Source organism: Ceratotherium simum, chromosome 17 (assembly GCF_057802395.1).
Source record: "Ceratotherium simum simum isolate JZ-2026a chromosome 17, ASM5780239v1, whole genome shotgun sequence".
Classification (NCBI taxonomy): domain Eukaryota; kingdom Metazoa; phylum Chordata; class Mammalia; order Perissodactyla; family Rhinocerotidae; genus Ceratotherium; species Ceratotherium simum.
This window is the reverse complement of record NC_141916.1, coordinates 15,646,378-15,658,083: the sequence shown is the minus strand read 5'-3', so window position 1 is coordinate 15,658,083 and position 11,706 is coordinate 15,646,378. Positions and strand designations below refer to the sequence as shown.

Here is an 11,706-nt window from a genome sequence, read left to right as displayed (position 1 = left end):
AGGGCATATGCTGGAACAGTGCACGCAACCTGCAGAGGGTCCCAAATCCACAGGCCAGGCATGCACACGTACACCACAAACACACACACACACTCACACATATACACACACACTTCCAGTGAGAAGGCACACTGAATATCTCTTTTATATGTTGGAGCCTTTGAAAGGAAAAATTTCACAGTTGAACTTAGCCGGAAACTCAGTCTGTAGAGGAAGCTGAGGGCATAGCGGCTCCCGGAGCCTCGCCGTTACAAACATCCCTTTGAAAAAAGAGTCCAGAGCACAGCCTGGGCTTCCCGACGGGGCTGAGGGGCCATTTTCCATTTTCCTTCGGTATAATGAAGTGCTGTGTCTTTTCCCCGACACCAGCAGCACGGCTAGAGACTGAGGAGCCATATTCCTTTTCATTTGTCTTGATTTTCTCTAGACTTCATCCGTAGTCAAGCCCCATCGCCCCATCTGCGAAGCCCGGTGGGGCGAGGCGTGGCCGTGTGGCGGAGACTGAGCGCGAAGCCGAGGGTTTCAGCGCCCGGCTTTCTAGGGCGGGATCGCCTCGGAGAGGTAATTACCACGTTTCCAGTGGTGCATATTCTCCTGGAGAGTTTAATTTGGTTTTATTTGTGTCTCAGCGAGAACCACATTTTTTTTCGGGGGAGGAGGGAGAAGCGACCCCAGGCTTAAAGTTGATTAACCAACAAGGCTTTACTTTCCGCCGCCTGCCCGCAGGCTCTTGCGTCGCCGCCTTTTCCCCGCTCCAGGCGCGCCCCCGTCGTGGAGCCAGCAGTTTCAAGCGCGGAAGGTCTTGGGGAACCCAGCGAAAAGCGGAGAATCGTCAGACATGCAGGCACTTCTCCAGGCGCTTTTAACTCCCTTAGCCCTGAACTTTCCCCTCCAGCCTTCCCACTCCCCCAAGTCTCTTGGGGAGCCTACATCTTCTTCGGCTGGTCTTGACGAAGGGGTCTTGGGTTCCGTCTCTTTGCTCTCGTCGCTAAATTTTGGCCGCATAGTGCCCCTAATAAATGGAATTGTAAAATTGCCAGGTTAATTAAATCTATCTCTCATTGCAATAGGAATAGTTATTGTCCTTACATAAACCTGGAAAAGAACATACTATTAATTTTATTTATTGCTGGGCTTCCTTGCACCCACATCCTCCCCGCCGTTCTGCCCCCTACTCGCAAAGGCTGGGTGGGGACGTGTCTTTGGGTTCTGGCCCGAGGAAGGCGCGTCTGGCGTTGGGCTAGAGCCTTCCTGGACCCGGGAGGGAGCCCCAGGAATGGAGTGGGCGTTTCAGGCCCTTTGTTTCTCCTGGGGGCCCCACAGAGCCGGGTCCACGCCTCCCTGGGTTCTCCACGCGGACCGGCTTGTCCATCACGGGAGGGGAAACCCGGGCCTCCGCACCACCTCTACACCTGCGGCTGGAAAAACGGCAGACCTCCCCACTCGCCTTCCCCCACCAGCCAGGCCGCAGGCAGACGTGGGGGCCAAGGTCACACGGACCCAGTCTAGGCTGGCCAGGCCGTCTTTGCTCTCCTCCTTTTACCTTGACCTTGGACTCCGGAAGCAGGGAAGACAGTTTCCCAGCCCAGAGCTGGCTGCCAGCAAGACCCCACCTTCCCCTCCGCTCATCTCTCCTCCCTCCACCATCATCGCCCTCAACACACACTCAAGCTAGCCTGCTTATGTTTCAAACCTTTCTGTTATGTTTTGCCTCCTACTGCCACACCAGCCCGAAGCCTGCTTTCCGCGAGCTCTGAGATGACCCTTCCGGATGAAGATCACACCGATAAGGATTATGTTTCTTATTCTAACTTACCGACGCCAGGGCGCTCTCCATCCTCAAACACCACCTTCCCCCTACAGAGAGAAGGTACCGGCTGGTGGGCCAGAGCTCAGTGCAGACCTGGCCATTTTCTCTCGGGTTCGAGGGGTCCAATGGGTCCGGCTTAGCTTGGGGCTGCTGTGTGGCCATGGCCTGTGCGCTGTCTGGACAGGAGCACCCAGCATTTAAAATCTGTGGCAGAAGCAGGAAAGAGGGAGATGCTGCAGCCCCTCGCCCTTCTTTTTTCTCTCTCTTTATTACCTCTTCTCCTCAGGGAGGCCCTGTGCTGAAAGGGAACTTGGCTCAATTCCACGGAGATGCCCCCAGTAAGGGATGACTCTATTGAGGCGCCAAATTGGGCATAGGAAGCCCAACAAGTCCGGAAATCGGGAGAGAGGAAGAGGGGCCTTTTTGAAAGAGTTGGTGTCAATTTTTTCTTGGTAATATGGGGCAATTTCGGAGCACGAAAACACTCCACACTAAAAGGGAGTGACTCCCAAGAAAGCCGAGGGAGCGGAAGTTAGGGTTGTCCAGCTAGACGCTGCGTTGATCCCGGCTCTGCCGGCCCCTTGGCCCTCATCAGGCTCAGCCCAGGCTGCCAAGGGCTGAGGCGGGCCTCGCAGGACTCCCTCCTGGGGTCTCCAAGAGCTGTGTCTGAGAAAGGTCCCTCTAAAGGGGCAGCGGCGCCGACTTTCCCTTATTCCACGTTTCCTTTGGTACACGGATCTGAGAGCGCGTGCTCTTGTTCGCATCCAGGGCTTTTTAGCTTTCTGAGACCGAATCCTCTCCCCCTTTTCTTTGAAAAATCTCACTGCAAGGCTTATTTCTATTTGTATTGAAATATCAGTCTATTCTATTGCCCGGTCCCTTCTTGTATTCTTCTCCATTTTTCTCTGAGAGTATCCCCCTCCGGGTGATGGTGTGTGTGTGTGTTGGAGCTATCACATCGTCCCAGCCCGCTCTGCTCCGCTGGAGGAAGACCAGCGGGCGGGGAGCCCAGAGGGTCCCTCTCAGACAACTGGGGCTTTGGGGAAAGTGGCTCAAAGTCGGAAATGGAAAAACGATCCCGGGCATCAAAGTCTCTCTCGCTGCAGGGAGTCGGGTTCTTTTCAGCAGTGAGCTCCAGGGGAGTCTGCCAGGGCCAGAGCCACGGCTCCCCACGCCCGCCTGCTATCTAGTTTCTTTATTTATTTAGAAAAAATCTTTCTCCCCCACCCTTTGCTGCAAGCCTCAATCCAGTCACAGCGATCATTTTGGGGTATAGATCCATCTCCCCCATACACATCCTAAGCCTAGGGGTAGGCCCCCAGGAACAGTCTTCGTCTCTCCAGACCCCTTTGCGTCGGCGAAATTCAGCCAACCCCTCCCTCCCTCTCCCTCCCCGGGGCCCGCCAGGGGGCGTTGCTCTGTCCCTTTAAATCTCCCAGCTCCCTCCTCTTTGCCCCTTCTGAGAGCCAATCAGCAGAGACCTCTTTCCTTTCGCTCCGCCCCACCTCCAGGGGTGGGAACCCCAGGAGACCAGGCCGGGGCGTCACGTGCGCGGGCCGCGTCACGTGGGCGCCAGAGGGGTGCGGAGGGAGGCGGGCGGGAGCTGGTGGATTTCTTAATGATGTGTCCCCGCATGCGTAGAGGGAAGGTGGGGAGGGAGGTGGAAGCACCGCGAGGAGGAGGGAGGGGAGGGGAGGGGTGGGCAGGGAAGGGAGGAGGGGTGGGGGAGGGGAAAAGGGAGTGAGGTGTCTCCCTAGCTCGCTGCCTCTGGCAAGTGGAGTTTTTAAAAAGCTCGAGCAGATCATGTCATGACGACTTCGCTGCTCCTGCATCCGCGCTGGCCGGAGAGCCTTATGTACGTCTATGAGGACAGCGCGGCGGAGAGCGGCGGCGGCGGCGGCGGGGGAGGCGGCGGCGCGGGCGGAGCGGGGGTCGGCTGCAGCGGAGCGAGCCCCGGCAAAGCCCCGAGCATGGACGGGCTGGGCAGCAGCTGCCCAGCCAGCCACTGCCGCGACCTGCTTCCGCACCCCGTGCTGGGCCGGCCGCCGGCTCCCCTGGGCGCCCCTCAGGGCGCCGTCTACACGGACATCCCAACCCCGGAGACGGCGCGCCAGTGCGCCCCGCCGCCGGCGCCCCCCACCTCGTCCAGCGCCACCCTGGGCTACGGCTACCCATTCGGTGGCAGCTACTACGGCTGCCGCCTGTCGCACAACGTGAACCTGCAGCAAAAGCCTTGCGCCTACCACCCGGGCGATAAGTACCCGGAGTCGTCGGGCGCCTTGCCCGGTGACGACCTGTCCTCTAGAGCCAAGGAGTTCGCCTTCTATCCCAGCTTCGCCAGCTCCTACCAGGCGATGCCCGGCTACCTGGATGTGTCGGTGGTGCCTGGGATCAGCGGGCACCCAGAGCCGCGTCACGACGCGCTCATCCCCGTCGAAGGCTACCAGCATTGGGCTCTCTCCAACGGCTGGGACAGTCAGGTGTATTGCTCCAAGGAGCAGTCGCAGTCCGCCCACCTCTGGAAGTCTCCCTTTCCAGGTAAGGAAGGGGCCTGAGCGCCGCCGCCGCCGCCGGGGACCCCTCCCCGCCCTGCCTGCCCCGGGGCTCCGCGCCCCAGCCACCCCCGCCGTCTGGCCCCGGCGCGCCGGCTGTGCCGGGCTGCCGATGGAGCCGGCCGGGCGAGCTGCGCTGAGGAATGCGCCGGGGAAGAAATCTGCTCCGACACGTTCCCGGGAGCTGCCGGCCGAAAGTGAAGCAATCACAGGCGCCCGAGCGCCGGGCTGCCGGCTCGGAGCTCGCCTCCTCCTCCCCCAACCGGCTCCAATCTCACGCGAGGCTCTTGGCCCCCCGAAGCCCGCTTGCGGCAAGGAATGGGGGTGGGGTGGGCCTCGGGTGCCTTGGAATCCACAACCACCAGGACGAAACCCTCAACCCAGAGAATAACTGAGGGAAAAAGTAAGAACCCCTAAACATTTTCTTTGCCTGAATTTCCAAGATCGTTCAGGCACCAGACAGGCTTTTTAAAAAATAGAGGTCTCATTTGGCGGGGTCTACAGAAATATAGGATGTTTTCTTTTCTTGATTTATTTTTAAAATTCGGCCACAAATTTCCTGATTGTTAGAAGAGCTGAAATCTCTCGAGAAAGTGTGGAGAGAAGGGAGTTCGCATCCCTCTCCTGGGATATAAAATTTTCTTTGCCTCTGTGGTATACTGAGCTCAAATCCTATGGGTGTTTCCACTGCCAACTCCCCTAGATGTGGAGGAGAAAGAGAATTATCTGTGCCTCAGACACAGAAAGAAGAGAGTGAAGATGAGAGGTGGGGGGTGGAAGATCTATATATGGGGTCCAGGCCCAGGCTGGGGACCCCCTGGTCTGGTCTGGCTGTGTATGGGGGTGGAATTCACTGATGTCCTGTTCCCTCTACAATTGAGGCTATCTCTGAACAGGAGGGGATCCTGTAACCCCCACTACTCCCCAGGGCCAGGGAAGACCAGTCCCAGGTTTCTCAAAACCATGTCAGAAGCCTTGGATTCATCACTGTGCTGAGAAATCAGGATTCTGGGCTGAGCGAATCCAGAGCTTGAGTCTGCTCTGGCTGTAAGCAGAGCTCAGTGGGAGAGGGCTGACTGGCTCCCCTCTGTTGCCCACAGGGGTCCTGGGGGGCCCAGAGCAGCCACAGATGTCTCCCCACGCTGCCCAGAGGGCCCCCCAGCTCTACATGAGGGCCCAGGGACATTTTTGTTGGGAAGTACAGACCTGAAGACCTCCTGAGGATGGGCCTGAAATTCCTCTGCATCCGGGATTAGGATGAGGGCAGATGGAGAAAAATCACTGAATGATGTTAGAAAGTGTAGCAAATAACATTTTTGTAATTATTATGAGTTTACTTCGTATAATACAACTGAATACCAGGGTGGGACTCACCCTAGGCACCCCATTTCTGGCTCACAAAAGATTTAAGGATGATAGAATTTTAGTACATGGTATCATGTATTACCTACTGTGCATTGGCTTTAATATTTTTATATAATATGATTTCTGTTATTAACTAACTAATATGAAACACATAATAAGACATTTTTAGAAGATAGGCAGTTCACATATCGGTATACGATAATGTATTGTAGAAAGATTGCCCTTTAATTCTCCATCTCACCCAAGTGGAAAGCTCCTTAGGAGGCAGGGATCCAGCAGGAATTCCTGGAGCAGAGGGAGCCGATAGGCCATGCCAAGGGGCTGAAGGGCAGGGAAGCAGATGCCCACCAGGCCCACTGTGGGCCGGGGCGCAGGTCTAGAGCAATGGGCAGTGGGTTTAGTGTGAAGAGGGGAAGGGAGGGAGGCGCTCTGGCATCCCTGTGTATGCATGTGGAGCGGCTGGGCGTGAGGGATTGGAGAGAAGATCAGAAATATCTTTGAGCATCTTAAAGATTTCCAGAAAAAAACTCACTAAAAAACCCACTTTTTGATCACAGCCTCCTAGAGAAAAATATCTTTGAAAAAAAAAATACAGCTCAACTGAGATTTAATACATTTGCAAATTACGGCATGGAAATGGATATAAAGCCCAGTGTGTCTCAGCAGCTATGTGCTCACACACTCTTGTGTAGAAATGGAATCGGGCTGGTGTATCTCAGTGAGTGCAGAGGTCCAGGCAAAAGGCAGATGAAAAAGAAATTATCTTCAGACAGCCTCCCTCTTTCTACCCACACCAAGATCTTTTAGAAGTAGTGAGATTTCCAGATAACTCTCTGTCTATGCAATTGTGGTTTATTCAGCAGCATCTAGGCATAAACACCACTGTCTCTCTTCAGCGCCTCTGGCTCTGAGAAACCTCATCTGTGGCAGTCTGGGCTGGTGTGGGAGATGGAGGCAATGGTTCAGAAAGATCCAGATAATTAGGACCAAGATCTGTTGTGGCTTTTTCCTTCCTCCAATTATAGGGACCCTTGCTTTGTTGCTCTGTTTGGCTTTTTTTCTTCCTATGTTGAGTGTGGACACAATTTTTTTTTTTTTGACAGAGAGAAGCAGAAATTCCAAGAGAAAATCAGAGGGAAGGGGGGCAGGCGGAGACAGGGAGAGACAAAGAGAGACAGAGACAGACAGACAGAGACAGATAGGATTAGGAGAGAGAGCAATAGAGAAAGAAATAGTGGGTTCTTTGGGCCATAGTGGAAGTCCCTAGTGACAAATCTTTGGATTTTGTTTGAGAAGAGCAGCTAGGATTTCTAGCCGGACAAGGTCCTCTTCAGAGCCCAGAGCCCTGTTGTGGGAGTAAGTTGTCAAGAGCAAGTGGCTGGTAGGAACCTGTACACAGGACTCCAAGAGAAAGCTATGGCTGAGCATTGATCTGATTTTTATTCGCTCCTCAAAGGTGTCTACTACGTTCCGAGGTATGAAGTGGTTTGTGTGTGTGCGTGTGTGTGCGCACGCGTGCTCTGGAGGGAAATTAGGGAAGGGCTGATAGTAAAATTAATAGCCAAGTCCCTTACTTACTCTAGGTGGTATAGACACAACTCAAGGTCTATGCTTCCAAATGTTTCCACATCTGTAGATCCCACTTCCTTTCCAGACAAGACAGCAGACAACGAAAGGATCTTCTTTGAAAAGGCAAGACTAAAGGTATTTCCTCAGGAGGCCAAAACAACCAGCAGTTTGGTCTGGTCCATGAAAAACTTGGCCAAATCAAGCCTTGGCATCCTATGGAGAAAAATAGCCAGTTTAGACCAGTTATCAGTTTTTTTAACCGATTTTTTAGCGTTGTGTTGATTAAACCTCATTGGAAGTTTAGAGTTGGGGTTTAGGGGACACAAAATTGGGTAGGTGACTGTGAGCATTTCCAGAAAGTGAGGTGAAAATCAGGGACAATTATCTGGTTAATTCAGGAACCAAACCCCAATTTTATCCCAGCTTTCTCTCCAGGTAAAAGGAGATATTTTAAAGCTGGATTGTACCAGGTGGCCTGTTTCCATTTTAGAACTTACTGTGTCATTATGTTGAGTCAGAAAATCTAGGTTTAAAATCTGGCTCTGCCGCTTAAGTTATTTTACCCTCTCTGAGCCTCAGATTCCTCATCTTATAAAGCGGGTTTAATAAAATAAGCCTGAAAAAGTGTTCTGACGATAAAAAAAAAAAAGAGCCTCACAGTATCAAAAAGACCCTCTGTGTTTTACTCTTGTCCCACAATCATCAATTTCCCGAACCATAGTTAATGTCTATAAGAGTAAAACAAATTTGAGAACTGAGAGATTTAAAAAAAATTATCTTGTACAAAAAATCATTTTTAACCTAAAGGATCTGCACTGTTAAAGTGAAGTTTTGTTTTTCAGATTTTTAAAAACCTTGGCCTACTCATACGTAGGCAGAGAAAAGTGACGAATCTAATAATTTTGCTGAGAAATTGTCCTCATGAAGACAAGCAAACTAGGCAACTGGAATCCCCCCTCTGCCATATTCCTCCTGAGCGCATTATTTCTCTGTGTGTTTAGTTGCGCCCATCTCTCCCCATCCTGTGTAGACAAGGGAGCCTGGGAGAGAGCAGACCCATGGGAATGGGTGTATGGAAGGTTTTAGGACGGTGGGGTGAGAACAAGCATTTCAGGATGAGCTTTGTGTCTTCATTCTGGACTGTGTCTACACTTCCAAAGGGCAGAAAGAATGAAGAAGAAACCCCAAATAGTCAGTCCTCGTCATTAGCTTCTGCCTGAAAAAGTCTAGCAATTAAATTTTTAAAATTGAGAGGTGAATTATTCAGATAATCTTCCTTGTTCCCCACTTCCTCTTGAAAGTGTTGCTATGACATTTTTATTGACAGAGGTGAGGATGGAGTCAAAGGGGGGATATAAGTGACACATTGTTTTTAGTTCCTGTGAAATTCTCAGAGCGTACAGAAATTGAACTAGTAGTGGTTGGGATGACAAGGTATTTTAGGGTTTAGGGTTAGGGTTCCTGCATGGAATGGAGACAGTTTCCTTCAGCCTTGGAGGAATGGAGAGGGGAGGGTCTTGGAGCAGAATTTGCTCTGTTTTGGTGCGTGGACATTTGTGGGGGCAAGAGGGGTGTTGAATTCTTTTGATAGAAGACTTATCTGCACAGCTGGTTTTAACCCAAGAAGGGGTCTCCTGGTGCCTCCTCTGGTGGGCAGACCCTGGGCAGGGACCCTCTGCTTCCGGGGACCTGATTCTCTACATCTCAGGGCCAGGACCTCCCACCTTGGATGTTAAGTGGCTCACAACATTGGGCTCCTAGAGTGATTGGCTTCCAAGCAGGCTGGCTTACCTGGACTCTTTTCTTCTTCTAGCTGTTGGTGCATGCCTCAGATTCCTAGTGCAGAGCTGGTGACCATAGAAAGGCAGGAGGCCCCACTTGGTGGTCTGTGCCCACTGAAACTGTCTCCCTGCATGCCATCCCCTCCCTCAAACATGCAACAGAACACCTTCCTCTGATAACGGGGGCAAACTAAAGCTGACAGATGCCCAAATGACCTAACTGCAGGACTGAGGGGTTTTCCTGAATGCCTGCAATCCTGCCGGCCCGCAGACCAGGGTGAAATTTGGAGGGACTCCTCTAAGGATAAAAGAATTCTAATAACTAGTGCTGTGCAGAGCGCTATGGGAACCTGAGGCAAAAGGAAAGATCAGTAACACCGGTCCCATCTTTATTTAATTTTTTTATATTTTTTTGTTCATCATGGATTTTTTTGCATTCATTTTGACTTTTTTAAACATCCCATTAAAATATTATTTATCTTGATTCCTGAGTTTGGGCGCCCCCTCCTTTAAAGTTTGGGCCAGAGACAATGCACCAGCGGCCTCACCTTAGTCATGGCCTCGTTAATATCAGAGGTACAAGGGATTTGGGGGCAGTCCGCCTGCCGCCTTTGAGTCTCTGCCCGAACCTTGCACCTCTGCAGCCGCGCAGCCTCGGGGCCCCTAGCCCGATCCATGGTGCAGCCACGCGAGTCACTTGCTCCCGCCCGCCTTTTCTCTCTCCCCAGACGTGGTTCCCCTCCAGCCCGAGGTGAGCAGCTACCGGCGCGGGCGCAAGAAACGCGTACCCTACACCAAGGTGCAGCTGAAGGAGCTGGAGAAGGAGTACGCGGCCAGCAAGTTCATCACCAAAGAGAAGCGCCGGCGCATCTCGGCCACCACGAACCTCTCGGAGCGCCAAGTCACCATCTGGTTCCAGAACCGGCGGGTCAAAGAGAAGAAGGTTGTCAGCAAATCGAAAGCGCCTCATCTCCACTCCACCTGACGGCCTACCTGGCTGCCCGCCCCGTCTATTTATGTCGCCGCTTTGTACCATAACCGAACCCACCGAAGGACGCTTCGCCGGTGCAGACGAATATTTAATGTTATCACGAAAGGGGAACCGCGCCGCTGCCGGGAGGCAGAGAGGATCGGAGGGCCAGCTCTGCCTCACCCTACTCCCAACCCCATCCGCCCCCCCCACCCCCCATGCAGATGGGAACTACCCAGTCTCAACGGCTTTGGAGGTGGGTTCAGGTGGGCTGTGGGAGGAAGGCGACTGGCCTCCACTCCCCCTCGCTGTCACCCCTCGTCTTGCGAGAAACCCGAGTGGCAGCGAAGAGCTCAATCATTCCAATCTAAGCAGGGCTGGGGAACCCCAAATGACCCCATTCTTGCCTCATCCTTTGCCCAGGCGGGTAGAAGACCCTCCTGAGGGTGGGGGGCAGGGGTGCAGGACCTGCCGAACTCATACTTTCCTTCCAGTTCCTCCTCCTGTTCCCTGTCCCTCCTGCTCTCCTTAGTTAGGCAAGATTTCCAAGTTAAGTTGTTCTGTGCATATTTTAAAATTCACGTTAATATTAATGATAATTATTAGGGATCTGGCATCGTGATTGGAGTACAGACAGTGCATAGGTTTTCTTTCTTTCTTATCTGTTTCAACAAAAGCTGGAATTGACCCAGGAGCCACCTACCCACCCCTGCTTATCCAAGAAACTGAATTTCTTGGGAGCCGTGTTTGCCCCCACTGCCTCCTCTGTTCTGCTCTCTCAGTCAACATGCGGAAACTCTAACCCTGCTGCTGAGTATGTCCTCTCTGTCTCTCTCTCTCTCTTTCTCTCTCTCTCTCTCTTTCTCTCTCTCTCTCTCTCTCTCTCTCTCTGTGGTGAGGTTGGGGATCAGGCCAGGCACAGAAGCAGAACTTTTTTCTAAGGAAAGGACAACCTTCCCTTTCAAGGGGATGGAGAGTGGGGCTCCCCCAGAGTCCCTCTCCAGGTGCTTCTTCATGGGGCAATAGCAGGGGAAACAGGCCTCAAGCTTTCGCTGTCACCGGTTGTCCAGAGGAAAGCAGTTTTCTTCCAGGAGGCCAACAGAACCGCCGCCAACTGGCCAGTGACTGTAGACGCTGCCTGTCACTTCCCTCCTCCAAGGCCCACTTGGTGCTGGGTTGGGGGGCTCACCTTCTCCCTTACCAGGGTGCATTACAAAACAGTATTCTTTTGAAATGTTAATCAGAAATAGGCTTTTTAAAAATGTTGTGTATCTGTATATAGTATTGTGATGTCTGAATGACAATGTACTGAATGCGAAAAGAAAAAACCCCCTAAACCTGTTTTTAAAATAAAATCTTTTTTTTTTTTTGGCCTTGATTTTCTTGCTCAGATTCCTTCTAAAGTCCCTTCTGTCCACTCGCTCTTCAGGGCAGTCTCTGATGCCCTGACTCAGCCGGAATGGATGGCGGGAGGAGTGTAGACAACACTCCCAGCTGGGTAGACCCCAAACTTGCTCCACTTAAATTTTTTTAAGTGTTATTTGGGTGGTTGATACTATCTAGACAGGAGAAAACTCCTGCCTATCCTGATGCCTAAAATAGATGAGTGTATGTTGGGGAGAGAAGGATGTAATCAGTAACTGGAAAGGCCTAGGAGCA

The 11,706-nt window shown here is 52.3% G+C and overlaps 1 protein-coding gene across 1 annotated transcript; it reads left to right on the top strand.

The window, feature by feature from the left end:
- The first annotated feature begins 3,587 nt into the window (after positions 1-3,587).
- Positions 3,588-11,403, top strand: HOXC13 (homeobox C13). The gene is made up of 2 exons (XM_004429132.3): positions 3,588-4,348; positions 9,806-11,403. The coding sequence occupies exons 1-2, from the start codon at positions 3,619-3,621 to the stop codon at positions 10,060-10,062; spliced, it is 987 nt and encodes a 328-aa protein (XP_004429189.1). The 5' UTR covers positions 3,588-3,618; the 3' UTR covers positions 10,063-11,403.
- Positions 11,404-11,706: the final 303 nt, after the last annotated feature.